Genomic DNA, 20,918 nt, shown 5'->3' with positions numbered 1-20,918 from the left:
CTATATTTCCCTACTTCCTTTTTAAGGAGACAGATTCTGGAGGCCAATGACCACTCTAAGACTAAACTGAGGCAAGCAAAATTAACAATTTGTTCCAAATATAAAAATTATGAATTTGGCTCTGATGCAGAAAAGGTAAGCTTTTTGTAACACCTGCAATATTAAATTGATTTAGTCTGCTAGAAAACAAGACAGTGAGTTATTGAATCTGTGTTTAATTCAGTGCACTTTATAATATATTTAAGGAATTCAGTTGTATAAAACAGGATCTGAATCTTATCAGACGAAAATATTTTTTGCTGTTACCAAGCCTCAGGTTGTATGTCTGAGAAAACAAATGAGTCTACAGTTCTCCTAAGCTTGATAATAGTGCCCCCTAATGGGAATTTTAACTTGAGGTTTTTTAAACTCACATTTTAAAAAAAGCATATATTCTCTCTAATGAGTAGGTTGTCTGACCTTCACCAAAAAACAAATTTTCTAAAATATGTTAAGCAAAATTGGACCACTCAAAGAATTTCCTATGTTGAATTAAAAAATAAAAAACACTGAGAATATCAGAAACAAAAAAGACCCATTTCTAGGTTTTATATTACCCTATAACGTATTATCCAAGAAAACAAGGCAAAAAAAAAGGCAAAAAAACAAGACACTGTCTTCTTGTTTCTCATACTCTCCAAACGAGCAATCAGTGTCTGCTAAATAAAAAGTACTATAAAATCTGTCGGGGGGGAGGGGAGAATGGCTCCTAGGTTACTTACTGTCACAGGAGCTCCAGAATGAACCTCTCACAACACAGGCACAAGTTGACGCCTGTGAATCATACCTAGCTCTGCCCATTATCTATAGTTAGTTCCCTAAACATCAACAACTCAGTGTGTGTTGTTTTCTTTAAAAGGAAAGGCACTAAAATTAAAGCAAAAGCTCCCTGCCATGATATTTCTCAGGGTTGCCAGGGAAATAAATCCAATAGTATCACAATTTTCCTTTTGCTGTTCATACTACCTTCTGAACTTCTGTAACGTTAAGCACAACATCCAAAAGAAATGGCACTGAACAACAACAAACAACCGTATACTTAAAATAAAGACAAACCATCATCTTATCCTTTATCCAAACAAGATAAAGAGAACAGGGAGTAAGAGAATTATATCATCAGTCAAAACTTTGCAAAGAACTAAAACGTAAGTATTTTAGGCTAAAGACCAAAATGATTACTGTAAGAACTGTAGCAGGAATATAGCTACTAATACATAAACAAATAGGATAGCCTTCCAATAAAACTTTATTTACTACAGCAGATACAGGGACCAATTTGTCAAGCCAGTTTAAACATTTACTGATATTTCATTTGTATCACAGATTAAAACCCCTCACTTTACAGTTTGCACCAAAACAAAAAGAAAAAAACAAGCCCATATTCCAACAAAAACTCTTAAGAAACCCAAGTTATATAATTACCCTAACAATGAAATATTTGATAGTTTAGTTTCATTAATGGAAAATAAGCAAGTAAAACAAGTAGCCTTTACCATGACACAAAATAATCCATATCTAGGACTAATCTAAGATACCCAAACATAGTAGGAACTTTCATTTCTATTTAGGTTTGACCAAAAGAAATCTAACGATGACTATGTTCTGATGGTTATTCAGAAAATAAATGTGCTTGGATCACTGAACCTGAAACTCAAGGCTCTGAAGAAACAGAAAGTGTTCTATTACACTTTCACATGTATAGTGTGGACCTCATTAGTAGTTTGCTTTGTGCTGTATGTACACATTTGTGTGTGTATCTGAGTGTGCTGCATACACACTCAGAATACACACTCAGTGGACAATGGCAGGTGCCTTCACCAACCACTTATACTTTGGTCTCTCACTGAGCCTGACACTCATCCACTCAGCTTCACTCGCTGGCCAATGAAGTACAGGGCTCCTCCTCCACCCCACCCTCTTGCCCTGAGACATGAAATTGCAGACATGCACCACACAGGATTTTTGTGAGTGCTGGGGATCTAAATTTGGGTTCTCAATGTTTGTGTGGGCAGGCACTTAACAGACTAAGCCACCTTCCCAGACCCTCATTAGCTCTTAAAGGTTAACCAGGAGATTTAAGCTTGTTTTACATAAATAGATTTCAGTTAAGGAATTACACTGTTTTATATTCAATGTATTCTAATCTCTGACACACACTTCAGTTTCCTAATACAGAAAATAGGACTGATAAAAATCTTAAACTGAGCAGAACAGGATATAATGCCCAGGATTTTAAAATTATTAGTATTACTAACTGCTAAATAAAGTTTCTGTTATCTTGAAATTCTTAAACCTTAAACAAGCTTCTCAAAGTACATGTTCACTAGCTTTTTATCTTAACTCATAAGAGGTTAACCTAGAGTGATTAAGTTCTACAGAGTATAATTGTACTAAAGATCCTTTCTTCATACTCTAAAGAACTTTATTTAAAAAAATAACTACCACCCAACAAAATCAGGTATCAGCATTATATATTCTGAAATGGTTTCTACTCTAACCAAACACTGCTTCAATAAACCTCTAAAGCTCTTCATTTGTAGGAGAAAACAACCATATCAACAACCACTTGTCCCTAGTCCTAAAAATGTGATTATTAAATTACACCTGTGTCTCCAGATACTGATCTTTCCAATAGTGCTATTAACAGACTATACAAAAAAAATCTCAACATAAATCCTATCAAAGGCGTTTAAGTTAACAGTAATCCAAACGAAAACTGGCCTGTTTAAAGTGGGGTAAAAAATGCTTTCCATACAGAAATTTTAAAATGACACACAGGCAGTTGGATATCTGAAACAAAAGCAGGATTGTGACTTTCTAGAGATATTAACTTAATAGAAACTGATTTCCAGATGATGATGGTGTGATGATATCAGCCTCTGCAAGAATATACTTTACAGGCTAGAGAGATGGCTCAGCTCAGCTCTTCCAGAGGTCCTGAGTTCAATTCCCAGCAAACATAATAAGCTCACAACCACCTATACTGAGATTTGATGCCCTCTCCTTGCATGCAGGTGTACATGCAGATAGAGCACTCTTACACATAAAAATAAATCTTAAAAAAAAAAAAGGAATGTACTTTACATTTGTATGTTCAAGTTGCTTATAAATGGCTAAATAGTGAAATTTTATTAAGTTAAAAGTAACCGGTTAAGGACAGCCAAGGCTACACTGAAAAACTCTGTCCTGAAAACAAACAAACAGAAAACAAAAAAGAAACCAGTTAAATGTCACTTAGTGCAAAGGACCAACAAGATGGCTCAGTCGAAAACACTCATCATGCAAGCCTGACAATCTGAGATTTATCTCCAGAATCCACATAGCGGTAGAAAGTGAAAACTGACCTCTAACCTACACACATTCTGTGACACATGTGCCTCTTGACGATAATAATAAAGTTTCATTTTTAAAAAACTATGAGGAAAACTACCCAATTCAATTACTTCAAAATAAGCTGAACCAAGGAGACAAAAGACTTATCATCACTACTACATCTCTACATTATACATTCAATGTAATTCTTCTCAAAATTTAATATTTTAAGCAGTGGTAGTGCACTTAAGCAGTGGTAGTGTCCCCCAGCACTATGGGAGACAAAGGCAGGTGGATCTCTGTAAGTCTGAGGCCACCCTGATCTACAAAGAGAGTCCTATTCAGAGAAACCCCATCTTGAAAAACAAAACAAACAACAAAAGAAAGGAGGGAAGGAAGGAAAGAAAGAAGAAAGAGGAGAAGGGGAGGAGAGGGGAGGGGATGGGAGAAGAGAAGAGAAGAGAAGAGAAAAAGAATTTGGGTAATACTCTTTATTTGCATTCGGTGAGATTAACAGTATGATGACAGATATCTGAACCAGAACAACAGAAAATAAAGTCTGGAAGTCAAGCCCTAGCATTATATATGGTCAAATGATCAACAATGATACCAGGACTGCTCAATGAAAAAGAGTAAGTTTCTCTCCAAAGCTAAGAAAGCTGGGCCCTGACTTTACATACAGAAAAAAAGTTAACTCTATATCATATAAATACCTCGATTTAAAGCCATAAAAATCCTTAAAAAAAAAAAAAAAGGAAAAAGGTTTCCTTTAAAATTTGTCAATAATTTTTTCAATATAACTAAATACATAGGCAACAAAAATGAAACAAAATTCAGACTTAACAAGTACAGAGCATAAGGTGGAAAACAAACAGAATAAAAAGACACTTCACAGACAGAATATATTTTACAAATGATTATCTAGTGAAAAATTAATAGCTACAAAGAATTGTAAACTGATTTAAAATGTTTCAATTTTAAAATGGGTAAAGGGATTAAATAATCTTTTCTCTAAAAGCTATTCAAACTATCAAATAGAACAGGCCCTTCACATCCACAGCAACCATAATTCAACCAACTCTCAAAAATTCAACCAATCTCAGATCAAAAGTATGTGGGAAAAAAAATTTGTGTTTGTATTGAACATTTGTAGACTGTTTTTTATTTTTCTCTTCTTTGTTTCATAATATACTATTAACTACTCACATATTAGGCAAATGAATATAGTGATAATTTCAAGTACATAGAAGGAGGTTCACAGGTTGTATGTAAATAATATACTTTTGACAGAAAAAAAAAAAGGAGCTGGCATCTAAGAAATGTTTTATTTAAGAAGGCATCCTAGAACCAATCCCTAATAAAAAACAAAGACTGGTTAGATACTAAAAGTGGTTCAACATCAATGTTCCTCAAGAGGTGCTATGTAGGCCACTGAGAAAAAACATATTACCCAGGGCTGGACCCCAAATTCTACAATACCAACCTGCCAGGCAATGCCAGGCAAGATGTGCCTTGCTGATACAACAGTTGCAGGAAAGCTATGGGAGAAACAGTAACTTTATGAATGAATGGATCTGAGGCCTGTTCTACAGAAGGAAATTCATGACTAGAAACCTGATCAAAAGACCGAAGCTCTGGAGGTCACAGACCTACCTGGGAGCCTACTACTGTTGCTAAATGAACGTGTTGCAAACTGCTTTCTAAATATTTACGTTTATACCCATAGATTAGTGCTGCTGTCAGACTTGGGCAGAAAAGCCTCTTTCTGCAGCAGGCAGCAATGCAGACACTCATTACTGGTAAGGTGCTAAGAAAAGGTAATGCAGGGCTCAGCCCTAAATGGGACATTTAAACCCCCACCCCATACACACACACACACACACACACACACACACACACACACAAGGTGGGAGAATCTAAGAACTGGAGGATGAGTGCTGTGGAAGCACATGACACAGCCACTGCATTTATGAACTCATTGCAGCTGTGGCTACCCAAACAAGGTGAAGGTAATAAGATGGGTCAACTTCCAGGATGTAGTTTGTATTAACTGGATCCAGTGGGTCACCAAAATAAAAAATTTTAAAAAGGGTAAACAAAATAATGTAAGAGCCATAAAGGTAAATGTGGGAGGGTGATGTGTTAGGATACACCTTGGAAGGAGTGGGGAAGTGGGAATTGCAAGAGGTCTGATCAAGATACACTGTACAGTGTATAAAATTGTCAAAGGCTAGCTCTTATAAATAAAAGATGTCCTTGGTTGGAAAGATGGCTCAGGACTGGAATTCGGGTTCCAAACCCACATCAGGTGGCTCAACCACCTATTACTCCAACTCCAGGAGATCCAACACCACATACAAACACATTAAAAAAAAAATCTTTTAAATAAAAGTCTTAGCAGAAGAAATCTTGTCATATGATACAAAATGGGTGAAATTTGAATATATTGCCTCAGAATCTGCATGATACAACTTACCAGTTACCTAAAGGACAGAGAGTAATATAGCACGACTGTCAAGAGGTGAGAGACATAGAAATGTCAAAAGATAGTTTCACTATCACAAAAAGCTTCCTAGAGATCTACTGACATGCCTGTTGCATTTTTTTTTAAAGGTTATGGTAAGAAATTGTCATATGCACCTAGGCGCAACGGTGCACGCCTGTAATCCTAACATTCAGGGAGGCAGAGGCAGGTGGATCTCTGTGACTTCAAGGCCAACTTGGTGTACAAAGCCAGTATAAGACAGCCAATACTACACAGAGAAACCTTGTCTGAAAAAAACAAAAAAAAAAGAAAAGAAATTGTCATATGCTTTAAGCAGCAATTTTCTAATTTTAAAAAAAAATTACATATAAATTGTCCCCTTTGTTTTGTTTTTGGAGACCAGGTTTCGCTATGTATCCTTGGCTGTCCTGGACTCTGTAGACCAGCCTGGCCTCAAACTCACAGTCATCCACCAGACTCTACCGCCCTGAGTGCTGGGATTAAAGGCATGTGCCACTATGCCTGGCTTAAAATTTTGTTTTAAACTAGATTTTGAAAGAGTAATTTTCAGGATACTAAGTTTGTGTCTGGTGTAATCTTTTAACTACAAGGATAACCTTCCTAAAGCACTGAGCAATACTCATCTCTTACACACTTTTAAAACAGAAGACAATGGATGCCAAGAAGGACAAAGTAATGAACTTTATTATACAAATTCTCATTGCATAGATGGGTAATTTTTCCATGAAACTCAAAAAGCAAGTAATTTAGGTTAACCCAGTAAGACTCCCAATAACAAATAAAAGTTCCATTAGAAACTGAGTTGACAGGGCTGGAGAGATGGTTCAGTGGTTAAGAGCACTGTCTGCTCCTCCAAAGGACCTGGGTTCAATTCCCAGCACCCACATGGCAGCTCACAACTGTCTATAACATCAATTCCAAGGGATCTCACACCTTCACACTAATGCATATAAAAAAGAAACTGAGTTGACTTCATTTGTATAAACAGTAAAGACATACTTGACAACAGCCTTACCTTCATCAAATTCAGCATCATCCTCTGTGTGCTGGGGAAATGGGAAACAGTTGGTAATTTCTAGTCGATCTTCTACCACCAAACCCAGGAGCACTCCTTGAACAACCTCAGTTCCTTGTCCTTCTTCTTGATAGTGTTTGATTATCTTTAATACTACCTAAAAGAAAATAGAAAAGAGAACTTAAAAACCATACTAGTTTGCTTTACTTATTTCTATAGAAAAAACAAAAAACCACCAGTAAGTTTGCACAACCACAAAACTACATATTAGGACTCAAATTTTGTCTTGCAAACCATTTCCTTTAACCTTACAGAAATATTAAGGCTCACATGAGTTTCATATATTAGCTCTATTAATGAGATCACTAAATCTTTGTTAGAACAAAGTAAGCAGATAGCAGAAGACATATGAGGTTACTATAAATTTTCAGAAGAAAGTTACAGCAGATTCCTTAAAAGCTTGTATCTACATAAGTAAAAAGAGGGATTTAATGCCTCTTTTTAGATTCTCTTTAGAATCCAGTATATTTCACCAAGAAGGCAGGTCAGAATAATATTTCCTTTCATAAAAAAAGCAAAGCTGGGGACTTGAGAGGTGGCTGAGAGGTTAAGAGTACTGGCTGCTCTTCCAGAGGTCCAGAGTTCAATTCCCAGCAACCCATGGTGGCTCACAACCATCTATACTGCCCTCTTCTGGCGCGCAGGTGTTCATGCAGACAGAACATTGCATAGACAATAAATAAATAAATCTTAAAAAAAAAAAAAACAACAACAACAAAAAAGAATGTACACCTAAAGAAGATAAACAAGAAAGAGGTCCAGGGGTTAAGATGATCAATCCTCATCTAGAAAGACAAAGGGAATGAACACTGGAAATAGGAGAAAATAAGAAACAGAAGAGTAGCCTACCACAGAAGGCACCTGAAAGACTCTACCTAGCAGTGTATCAAAGCAGATGCTGAGACCCATAACCAAACCTTTGGCAGAGTGTAGGGAATCATATGAAGGAAGGAGAAATTAGTATATCCTAGAGGGGACAGGGAGCCCCACAAGGTCCAAATATATCTGAGCACAGGGGTCTTCTATGAGACTGTTTATCCAACCAAGGACCTACAACCCCTGCTCAGACATAGCCCATGGTAGCTCATAATCCAAATGGGTTCCCTAGTAAGGGGGACAGGAATTGTTTCTGACATGAACTCATGAGCTTCCCCTCCCCCTTGAGAGAGGAGCAGCCTTGCTAGGCCACAGATAAGGGCATTGCAACCACCCTGAAGATACCTGATAAACTAGGGCCAGATGGAAGGAGAGGAGGACACCCCCTCTCAGTGGACTTGGAAGGGGGCAGGAAAGAAAGAAGGGAGGGAGGGGAAGATTGGGAGGGAAAGAGGGAGAAGGCTACAGCTGGGATACAAGTGAATGTATAAAATTATTTAAAAATAAAAAAATATATTAAAAAAAGAAAGAAAGCAAAGCTGAAAAAGCTAGTAAAGTACTTAAACAAGCAGTTGCAGATAAAGCATACTCCCTCCAGCATTCCTCAATCACCCCACTTTTTCCTTATGAAGACCAAGGACACTTACCCATTGATCGTACTGAAAAGAGATGGGAAATGCATAGTGCACTAATTATCTGTTAAATATATAAATAAATACAGCAGATAAATGAGTAAGTAAGGGTAATTATAGGAAAGAGGTCTTAAAACTCTGTGATGAGGACTAATTGAGTTCAATTACCAGGTAGTACAGCATTAGTCTTACATGGAAAGATAAACCTGGGAACCACTAGTGTTCATTTCAACAAATAACATTTCAAATTTAAGGATAATTTTCTACAGCATTCAAGAACTGGCCAAACACAGGAGACAGCTTCCTGAACAGAACACCATCAGCACAGGCTCTAAGAGTAACAATTAATAAATGGGACCTCATGAAATTGAAAAGCTTCTGTAAAGCAAAGGACATGGTTGTCAGAACAAAACGACAGCCTACAGATTGGGAAAGGCTCTTCACCAACCCTACATCTGACAGAGGGCTGATATCCAGAATATATAAAGAACTAAAGAAGTTAAAAGGCAATAATTCAAGCAACCCAATTAAAAAATGGGGTATGGAGCTAAACAGAGAATTCTCTGTAGAAGAATACAGAATGGCAGAGAAACACTTAAAGAGATGCTCAACATCCTTAGCCATCAGAGATGCAAATCAAAACGACCCTGAGATTTCACCTTACACCCATCAGAATGGCTAAGATCAAATCAAAATCTCAAGTGACAACACATCCTGGAGAGGTTGTGGAGAAATGGGAACCCTCCTCCATTGCTAGTGGGAATGTAAACTTGTACAACCACTTTGGAAATCAACCTGGCACTTTCTCAGACAATCAGGAATACTGCTTCCTCAAGATCCAGCTATACCACTCCTAAGCATATTCCAAAAGATGCTCAAGTACACAACAAGGACATTTGCTCAACCATGTCTGTAGCAGCTTTATTCATAACAGCCAGAACCTGGAGACAACCCAGATGTCCATCAACGGAGGAATGGATACAGAAACTGTGGTACTTTTACACAATGGAATACTACTCAGCAATTAAAAAACAAGGAAATCATGAAATTTGCAGGGAAATAGTGGGGTCTAGGAAAGATCATCCTGAGTGAAGTATCTCAGGAACAGAAAGACACACACGATATATACTCACTTATAAGTGGGTATTAGACCTATAAGACAGGATAAACATACTAAAATCTGTACACCTAAAGAAGATAAACAAGAAGGAGGACCCAGGGTTAAGATGATCAATACTCACCTAGAAAGACAAAGGGATGGACATTGGAAGTAGGAAAAAAACAAGTAACAGGACAAGAGCCTACTACAGAGGGCCTCTGAAAGTCTCTACCTAGCAGCGTATCAAAGCAGAGGCTGAGACTAATAACCAAACCTTTGGCAGAGTGGAGGGAATCATATAAAAGAAGGGGGAGTTAGTATGACCTAGAAGGGACAGGAGCTCCACAAGGACGAAATATATCAGAGCACAGGGGTCTTCTATGAGACTGTTTCTCCAACCAAGGACAGTACATGGATATAGCCTACAACCCCTTCTCAGACATAGCCCATGGTAGCTCAGTATTCAAGTAGGTTCCCTAGTAAGGGAGACAAGAATTATTTCTGACATGAACTCATTAAGCTCTACACACACACACACACACACACACACACACACACACACCCATGGAGGAGCAGCCTTGCTAGGCCACAGATAAGGACATTGCAGCCAGTCCTGCAGATACCTGATAAGCTAGGGTCAGATGGAAGAAGAGGAGGACCCCCCCCCCCCATCAGGGGACTCAGAAGGGGGCAGGGAGGAGATGAGGGAAGGGGGATTGAGAGGGAAAGAGGGAGGGGTCTACGGCTGGGATACAAGTAAATGACCTGTGATTACAATTTAGACAGCCAGACAGACAGACAGATAGATAGATAGATAGATGGATAGATAGATGAGAAAGAACTGGCCAAAATAAAAAGCCATCAAGAAAGATTTCATTACCAAAGTAATAAATGTCTGATCTTGCCATTTCAATCTCATGAAATAAAGCATTCAAAAACAAATCAAAACCACATCCTCATCAAACCTGAGCAAGCCACACTATACTTCAACAGGTAAAAGAAGGTAGTACTAGGAAGGATTTCTGAGGAGGTTGTAGGTTCTTAGCCAGGCACGGTGGCACACACATGTAAGCCCCAGTACTTAGGGAGGCAGAGGCAGGTGGATCTCTGTGATTTCGAAACCAGCCTGGTCTACAAAGTCCAGGACAGCCAAGGCTACACAGAGAAACTCTGTCTCAAAAAAAACCAAAAAAGAAAGAAAAGAGGAAGGAAGGAAAGAAGGAAGAGAAAGACAAAACCAAACTTGAGTGGTTTCACTCATCATTTGAAATTGAATGGTCTTCCTGCTTTCATACTGATCTGTTATGAATATGAATGGCCCCAGACTCCTGTGTGTAATGCTGTGCCTCAACTGGTGATAGTATTCTGGAGGTTCAGGAAACTCTAGAAGGTTGGACCCAACTGGAGGATGTAGGTCCCTGGGGGCGTGGTTTTGAAATTCATACCTGGTCCCCAATGCCTTCCTTGCAATGTTTCTCCATCTTCATAAGGTGAACAATCTCCTATGTCATCCACTCCTGCCACTATGATGGTACTCCATGAAACACATGGGGCCATGCAACCATCAACTGAGCCATCTGAAAACCATGAACGAAAGTAAAACTTCCTCCTTTAAATTGTTTGTCACACAGCAATGCGAATACACCTGCACACGGTGTTAGTTTTCTGTTGGTGCCTGACAAACAACTTTGGAAGGAGGATAGATTATTTCAGCTCGGTTTCAGGGGTTCCTTACCATGTTTTGAAAAGAGTGAGACAGAGCATCATGCAGACAGCATAGAGGAGTTGCCGTGGCAGCCGGCAGCAAAAGACAAGAAAGGACCAGAGATATAACAACAACCCCTCAAAGCAGGCCCCAGATATTATTTCCTCCAGCCAAACCCCCCACAGAAGTTTCCACTTCTCAACAACACCATCAAACTATGAATTAACTGATTAAGTCAGAACCCTCATGACCCAATCACGTCTCAAAACCCCTCAGGTAGCATTTCAGCTTTCAACACAACATCTTCTAGAAAGAGATTTCATATCTAAATCATAAGAGTATTATACTAACAAATCTCTTATTCAAGTAACTCAGTAAAAATCCTTCACAAACTTGAAATTAGGACTTAAATAAAAAAAAGGGGGGGGAAGAAAAAGTGCTTCTTTCTTGAGAAACCCGTGCTCATCTTTTGAATGTGTTCTTTTGTCATGTAATATTTCATTCCAATTCCTGACTCTGTCTTGTCTGTAAATTGTTTTAATATTTACTTGTTACTTTATGTGTCTGTGTGTCTATGTGCATCATGTGTGTGCAGTACCCCACAGAGACAGTAGAAAGCATCAGATCCCCTGTAGCCACATCATAGGTATTGGAAACCAAACCTGGGTCATTTGTAAGAGCAATGTGGCCTTTTAACTGCTGAGCCCTCTCTCCAACCCCTCTAAATTATTTATTGGATAGATTTTTCTTTTTTAAAAGAACAACTGAATGAACAAAAGCATATCCTAAACAGAAGAACCTGGCACACATATTTTTATAATTCTACATAACCATGAGTCTGTCATACACATGTGCTTAAAACTTTTGTAGCTGTGTGGGACTGGGAAGAATCAACATTCTTTTTATTGCATTTCCTCTTAAAGAAGGAAAGGAAGGTCTGCTTTCCTTTGCTTTACATCCTCCACAGTTAACACAGACACTGGCACATCAAAGATACTCCAAATGTAGTTTGTTCAAGAAATGAATAATAAGCTGGGCATGATGGCTCTCGTCTGTAACGCCAGCACTCAGAAAGGCAGAGGCAGGTGGATCTCTGTGTGTCCAAGGCCAGCCTGGTCCACAAAGCAAGTCCAGGACAAGGATACACAGAAAAACCCTGTCTTTCGGGGGAAAAAAATAGGAAAATAAACATTATCAGTAATTCATGATCCACTAAACCCTCTGCCTCTGCCAAATGTCTTACATGCAATGAAGGACTTGGTTTAATCCTTACAGCCACCTTTTTAGAAAGTCAATTATACTATTTTCCTATCTTCTCTAAGAAACAGGTTTGCTGACATGAAAGGACTATTCAGGTAAACCTTGACACTTTAAATTACTTCACAGTAACTGCAAAATAACTGAGAAAGTATGGGTGTGCTAAACATGTTTACAGTAAAGGCTAGACAATTATGATACAGTGTCAGCATCTCTAAGAAATGTTCCTGTACCTATGGTTACAAGCTAAGGGGTTCACACAGGAAGGACAAGCTTACAAGTTCAGGCAAGAGAAGTCTGTGAAGAAATGGTGATGATGATCAAATTGTGCCCTGGTAACTGAAAGCCAACAACTATCTAGATGTTCCAAAATGCAAGGCAGCTTTTAATCTTTATGCATCAGTCTCACAACCTACAAGTTGCAAGTTGGGAATGTCCACCCACAATAATCCTATTTCCAGCCATGCTCACCTGGTCACTTTCTTTCCCTCCAAACACCTGTGTTTTTTTCCATAAAACAGTGATGACATTTAATTAATCCTGCTTATTGCTGTCAGGCTCCCTGTTCTTGTTTTCAAAAGCAGGTGCACAGAAGGCTCCAAAATATATATAATTTGTTTTTAATGTGTCCTAAATGATTCCACTCCCTCCAAGGCCCTACATCACGTGTTGTCAGCTTAATAAAATGAAGTGACAAATGTTTTCAAAATAAATAAAGTCACTATACTAGATATGTATTAAAGCTGTCTATGGAGCCCTAAAATATACTTGTGCCCAATCCTACTCTCTGAATTCAGAGCTAACTTATCTGAGTTAGATGTGTATATTTTGGGGGAATTTTGCATTTAGATTCTCCAGGTTACTATAACACCCTACTTAACTCTAATATTTTAAATTTTAATTTATTTTAATTATTATATGTAGGTATACGTGTCTACATGCAGGTATCTGCCCATGTGTATGAAGAGCCTGTGAAAGCTAGAAGTCGGCACTGGATCTGCTACAGGAGGAGTTACAAGTGGTTGTGAGCCACCTGGCATGGGTGCTGGGAACTAAACTTGGGTCCTCTGCAAGAGCAAAAGTGAGTGCTCTTAACAACTACACCATCTCTCCAACCCTAGTCTAACTTTTAATGAACATGAGTCAGCTTTCCTTTGTCTTTATTTTGTTGGTTTAACTCAAAAGCTCTAATACCATAAGCTTTCTTTCTTCTAAGACTTCTCATTGTTTCTGAAAAGTACAGTGAGAAAGAGATGGAATATGAATATTCTATTTATAAAAGCAAAAATATCACCCTAATAAAGAAGCTCAGGGTGGTGACGTGACTTCAAGACTCAAAATCTAGTGCTAACTAGAATCCTAACTAGAATCCTATTAAGGAGTACTGGGTAGGGAGGTGGCAAAGATCTGGGGATTGTGGGAGGGGAAAACATGATCAAAATAAATTGTACAAAAAAATATTTTTCAATAAAAAAGTTTAAAACAAGCCAGGTGATGGTGACCCATGCCTTTATTCCCAGCAGTTGGAAAGCAAAGGCAGATGGATCTTTCTAAGCTAGTCTACATAGCAAGTTCCAGGGCAGCCAGAATGACAAAGAAAGACCTGTAAAAACAAAAACAAGCAAACAGTTTAAAACATACAGGGGGAAATAGAAATAGGAATCCAAAACAGCCAAATAAGTTATTTATTACACTAGCTATCAGTAATGCTTAAGTATGAAGTGTTAACGATGAGCAAAATTTTTCATGATTCCCTACGACCTCCCTGTAACTAAATTAGGAGCTATCCCACAGGCTGGGGAGTACTGGGAACCCCAGGTCATCTACAAAAGAGGTCAGTTGGTTAGCCTGGACTACAAAAGACGATGCCTCAAACAAACAAAACAAAAAATTAAAAAATAAAAAATAAAAGAGAGAGAGGGTGTAAAGGGCCCTTTTTAATGCCCTACAGGAAAGACTTTAAATCTTACCAAAACACAAATGTTTTTCGACAAATAACTGTTTTCTGTCAAACGCACACCTTTGAAGAACGTTGCCTAGCAAATATGTTCTGCACAGATTTACCAGGCTTCTGCCACTTTCTACCTGTCTCATTCCCTAATTAATTCATTTGCTCAGATATTTACCAACTTAATTCTACAGCCAGGTCAGCTCTTCCATACCCTGGGAATATCATATGAAGTCAAATGAATAAAGTCTATGCTTTCATGAGGTTCCAAGTTTTAGGACAGCAAGTCAAATACAGTTTCCCTTTGTTTTCACTCAAATATGTGAGAGGGTTCCATACCAAGCATGTCCTCCAGTTTTCCCAACAAAGTACAGTAAGAAAGAGATGGAATATGAATATTCTATTTATAAAAGCAAAAATATCACCCTAATAAAGAAGCTCAGCTCTACTTGGAAGATCATTATAGTACAGAAGTAAGAGGGAAGAGAAACAGCAGAAACCCTAGGAAGCACATAAATTTTCCCTAGTCCAGTACATCTCAGGGTGGTGACGTGACTTCAAGACTCAAAATCTAGTGCTAACTAGAATCCTATAAAGGAGTGTACTGGGTAGGGAGTGTGACACACTTCAAATCTGAGTGTGTCAGATTTGAAGGCAATTCTACCTGGAGTATCAGATCCCAACAGTTATGAGCTCCATCCTACAATACTATCCTCCTTTCAGTCTCAGGTACTTCGGAGCAACTGACTATAAATCAGGTGTTGCCATAATACCCTTCTCAGGTTTAACAATCTGCTTTAAAAGGCTTACAGAACTCAAGCAAACATTACTTAATATCTGCTGATTTCATAAAATAGCAGTCAGCCCTGAAAACATATATGTAAGTAACATGTATACTGAGCAAGTTGTATTTCTATGTATTTAGGAATCTTTCATCCATCTGTCTGTCTGTCTATGGGGAAACAGGGAGGGGTACATGTGAAGGTTTGAAGGGAGGAAAGAAAAGGGGAAAATAATTTAATTGAAATTTCAAAGATAAATTAACTTTTTAAAAGTTAGAATTTAGTCAGCAGTTACTCTGGCTTCTAGTACTATAGGATTTTTCTTTTTTCTTTTTTTTTTTTTTCATCCTTTTAGGACTAGGACTACTTCATTACACTTTCATTTAGTTGATATTTTACCAACAAACTGTAGTGGTTTGAATGAAAATTGTCTCAGTAGGCCCATAGGGATAGCACTATTATGAGGTTGGCCTTGTAGGTGTGGCATTTTGGAGGAGGTATGTCACTAGAGTATAGACTCTGAAGTCTTAGACACTCAAGCAAGGTCTAGGGTCTGATTCTTTCTCTCAGCTCCTCCTCCAGCCCCATGTCTGCCTGTATGCCACTATGCTTCCTACCATGACAATAATGGTCTAAAGCTCTGAAACTGTAAGCCAGCCCCAACTAAATGTTTTAAATTTGCTATGGTCATAGTTTCTCTTCACGCTGATAAAAACCCTAAGACAAAAACTTTTTTTTTTTGGAGACAGGGTTTTCCTGTGCAACACCTCTCTATCCTGGAACTCACTCTATAGAACAGGCTGGCCTCAAACTCAGCCTCTGCCTCCCCAGTGCTGGAATTAAAAGTGTGCGCCACCACCTACCTCAGATAGATTATTTTTAATAGCTACAATTAACATTTTGTTGTGATTAAAAAGAAAAAATAAGCTTGTTGAAATATAAACTTCTAGAGGGATAGTAGCATCAGTATCCTCTAGATCTTGGCATACTTTACTCAGTTACTAAATGTTTGCTGGATATATAGATGAATAAAAATAGGTGGGCTATATATTGGTGTAGTCACTGTAAGGTTGCTGGTGTTTACTGAGGACTTAATTGGTCCTGTGTGATAGGTGGTTAGGGTGGACAGTGTTTTTCAAGTCCCTGTTACTAGGTAGCAGCTGGAAGGCACTTAGATTTTGGGATGTTGAGCTTCCAGCTAGGTTTATTAATTGGATGAATATGGCACTGTCTTATTGTCTGTCGTAGAGAGATTGGAATTCAAGGAGAAACCTTGCTAAGGAAGAAGATTAATCTTCACTCCTCATAAAAATACACTGTGCAGAATAGAGTTAAAGCTAAGGGAATAATAGGAATGACCACAGTGGAAGAGAATATAATATATCTGTAAGCAGCAGTGGGGCTGGTAGAGAAAACCAGGAGCTTGGTACCAAACAGTTTGAAGTTCACACCTATTAATTTGTAGTATTTCGAAAACATTATTTTTGTGACATAAACTATTCAATTCTAAAGTCTAAGTAGCTAATTGTGTGGGTATGGAGGACCCAACACTTCCGACTGTAGGACAGCTGCACTCACTTGTGCATGCACTCTCCATCTCTCAAAAAAAAAAAAACAAAAACCTAGGACTGGTGCCTGACTTGTAATCCCAGTACTTGGGAGGCAGAGGCAGGGTGAAGGCAAGGCAGCTGGGGTTGGTTGAATGGATAAGAGCTCGAAACACAACCGAATGGAAAGGGAAAAAAGTACCATCTGCTGTCTCAGCCACACCTGTCACAGGTACAGCTAGGCAGCACTGCTCAGCTGGGGCCTGTGGTCTGCAAGGTGGTCTGTGAGCTGAGTGCCAGGCTGACACGAGTGTGAAGGAACTTGGGGAGCATTTGGACCCTGCTGTGCAGCTGAAATGTGTTACCCCTGGGCTCGCACTTCCTCTTAAGATAAGTTATCTTTCCACCTCCCTCCATTTTCCCGAAGTGTTGGACTGTGGTAAACAGTGGAGATGTGTTCTTCACAGGTAGCTCTAGATGTACTGGAATACACTATTTTCATATCTGGTTTAGAGTACAGCTTCTTTTCCTAACCAGTACAGTAATATTTAATACAAGCACAACACATAATATAATGTGATCACTTAATACCACTAGAGTTTCAGGACAGCCAGGGCTCTGTTACACAGAGAAGCCCTGTCTCAAAAACAAAAACAAACAAATAATAATAATAATGTACCTAACACTAAACTTAAACAGCACTACTCAGGAGAGACAGTGGTCTGAGAAAGCACTTACAATACCATTACCTTGAAAGTCCTGAACTAGGGCTCTTGATTTAAAATCTGTATTTAAAAATTTAGAATACAACTAAGCCAGGAATAAGGGTATTTGTTATAAACGTTCTCACTTAAGAAATCACATTTTCTAGCTACAAACCATGGCGATGTCCACTGAGAGGCCCTTAAAAGTTCAAAGCAAGGCAGCAGGGCCCAAGCTGCAGCAGGCACTGTTGGGCTAAAGAGCACAGGAGAGATGAACAATTCCTCGCTGGCTTTACTCGGTTTCTGCAGCTTCTGCAAGGTGAGGCCCACAGCCTGTACATCTCATATCAATCTCTGTCAAAGACCAGCTAATTCTTGGACAAATTCTTCTTACTGTAGAAGAATTTCATTCTCAAAGAAAGTGTAATGTCACAAAATCTCCTGTTAGCATATTCTTTAAAGTCAATCTCTAGACTTTCACTTGATTCTGGCTTCTTTCACTGTCAGATCTGTGAACTTTGAATATTCTGATTTGGTTAAGCCTAGATCGTTTTTTTCTAACACTGAACAAAGAAAGTAGTTATTGCCAAAATGTAAATTCAAAAAGCAGAACACTGCATTAGTTTTAAATTTAACACATTTTACAGCTCAAGTGGGATAGGCATTCCATTTCACAACTGGCTGAGTCAAAGAATAAATGGGATTTAAATCACTGCTGTAAAGTTTTGGTATGAATGAAACTTAAGTAACTTCAATGGTGGCGGTAGTTATTTTGCCCCTGACACATATGAGTTTGGCTCCAATGCTCTCCAATAGCTCATCAATATCACCTCTATAATATTTCATTTTAAAAGAACATGTGTCATTCATAATTATTCTCTTGGATCTAATGCTCACTGATGGTTCACACTTTTAAAGTTCAATCAACTAATTGCTGTGAAGGAGAATGGAAGTCCAACTTCATGACATTCTACAGAGTAACAGTTCTTTCATCCTACAATTAGTCACAGGAAGCACAATGGTACAACCAAATGTATACAAGCAAAATTAAGTGTTAACTAAGGAGGATGCTTAATTCACAAGTTTTTACATTATCATATGTAACTCTAACCTGGAATTTTTCCTGGAAGGTAATTATTCTAAAGTAAAATTAGTGACAGAAAGGCTTACCTGGAACAAAATGGTTTCTTTTCTCATACAAAGCAATAAATAAATAAATAAAATTCCAGAACTGTAACAAAATGTGTATTCCTTAAAACACTGCAATTACTACTTAAGAGGCCATTCTGGAATTTGGGGGCACTCAGATTATCACATGCTTCAGTACTTGCTAACGTAGGCCCAGGAAAAAGGGTAGGTAACCCTGACCATTTAAAAGGGTAATTAATTATGGCTGTCTAGGAAAGATGGATGGAACACAGGTGGTTCAGTTTCTTGCCTGCTCATTTTTTCTCACAGTCTGCGTTCTGTGTGTACATGTAAGTTACCTAGTGCAATAGGTGTGCAGATAAACAGACTTTTTTTTCATCACTATAACTGCATACTATAAACCAGACATGGTGGCACAGAGGAAGGCAGCTCTGAGTTGGGGGCTAGCCTAGCATACAAAGAGAGTTCCAGGATTACACAAAGAGACTCAGTCTCAGGTGAGGGAGGGGAAAGTATACTCTAGTAAGCTCCTAAAGTGGCTGTTCATCTTCCTGCTCAGGGTACCTCTGAATGAGCTGATGATTAAGTACTCACAGAATGTGCTTTCTTCTCTCCAAAAAGAAAAGAGGAATTTAAATATCACACAGTGAAGTGAGTTTGCTTTGGATATATGGGGATTTTCCACAGTATTTTTGAGTTTTAGGGCTACAGCTGTCCCATAAAAAAGTTCACTTTAACAGCACTGTCTGGGACAATGAAAAATAAAAAACGAAAAAAAAAAAAAACAAAACAAAAAAACAGCCTGTAAGACAACTTACTTGAGGTTCTTTCAAGAGATGAGAAAGGAGAGCTAGAAATGAAGAGAGCTCAGAAGTGATCTTCAAAGATTCCAAGGAAATCCTTTAGGAAACAAATGTTTCAGAAGCTTGGATGACTTAGGCAGAGAGGGGAATCACTAATAACAGAATCAACAATGTAACAAGCAGACTAACAAGAACACTTAATTTTTAAAATAGAGAGAGGGTTTTTTTTTGTTTTTTTTGGTTTTTTTTAAGAAAGCATTTAGTTGGCAATGGAGCCAATACTCTGCAGGTGGGAGAATAAAGAGCATTGTATGGCCACTGAAGAAAGCAATATGGCAGCATGCTCAGCAGATTAGAAACATGAATTGTCCTCAACTCACTTCACTTCAACTTTACATATTTGTTTTAAAAAGTAGGAAAGAGGCTGTAGAGATGGCTCAGCCAGTTAAGAGTACTGGCTACTCTTCCAAAGGACACAGGTTCAATTCCCAGCACCCACATGGCAGCTCACAACAGTTTGTAATTTTAGTTCTAACACCCTCATAGACATACATTCAGGGAGAATGTACGTAAACTAAAAATAACTAATTTATAAATAGGAAAAATGCTAGAAAAATAATTTCCAAATTTTAAAGAGTGTGAACCAGCCCAAAATAATTTTCTTCTTTGAGTTTTCTCCAAACCTCCCTTACAATAAGTGTTCAAAGCTTTCCTTCTTAAAAATTATACTTTATGGACTGTATCACAGGGAGGCATCTGTCACTTACATAATGAAGCTAGTTGTACAAGGGGATAAGAGAAGGGATAGAATGACCAAAACAAAACATCACACAACCATCAGGGTCCAGTGAGTATTAATGACACTTAGAAACTTTACCTGGAATAGAACATAAAATTTTAAAAAACTATGCAGCTGATACTCAAACTGAAGTGGTAAAAGCTTCATATTTTGACTATATTAAGCTGAATCACCACTATTTTTCTGAATATAAATTTTATATGCTTGGTCTTGGTACTAATAATACTCTGACATATGTAAGTATCCCTTTCTAAGCTTTTAGTTTTACTGAAAGAAATAAAACCTGTCCTCAGTAAGATAGGCATGTAAGCTACTCTGCACTCTGGTCTTTCATCTTGACTGGATGCAGCCACTTTACAGAATGACCATCTAATAGCAGTTTACAGAAGCCAACTCTTTGAATAAATATACTACCTTATACCTTGCCAAATGAGATTTCTCCAAGTACCATGGATTAAATAGCATACAAAAGTTACGAACTACCTTGTAAAAGCAAACACAACCAGATTTCACGTAACTGCTAAAATCAGACATTTGTCTAAGGAACTATCTAAGGTACATGAAAAAAAAGTCAGAAAAATATCACGTAAGAGAACAAATTTTTAGAAAGTGTTTTCTAACAACTGAACAAGGAATACATTATTCTTTACCTTTCTTCAGTGCTTCTAAACCTTCCTATGCTTCA

The 20,918-nt window shown here is 38.1% G+C and overlaps 1 protein-coding gene across 1 annotated transcript in view; it reads right to left on the bottom strand.

Moving 5' to 3' along the window:
• The window catches only part of Eif3h (eukaryotic translation initiation factor 3 subunit H), an 86,117-nt gene that overhangs the window by 59,568 nt on the left and 5,631 nt on the right, over positions 1-20,918 (bottom strand). The window contains exon 2 of the mRNA XM_021661281.2: positions 6,873-7,029. Within this exon, the coding sequence (XP_021516956.1) occupies positions 6,873-7,029 (157 nt within the window). The remainder of the gene's footprint in view (positions 1-6,872; positions 7,030-20,918) is intronic.

The sequence above is a fragment of the Meriones unguiculatus genome, chromosome 8 (assembly GCF_030254825.1).
Source record: "Meriones unguiculatus strain TT.TT164.6M chromosome 8, Bangor_MerUng_6.1, whole genome shotgun sequence".
Taxonomy (NCBI): Eukaryota; Metazoa; Chordata; class Mammalia; order Rodentia; family Muridae; genus Meriones; species Meriones unguiculatus.
This window is presented reverse-complemented; position numbering and strand designations above follow the sequence as displayed.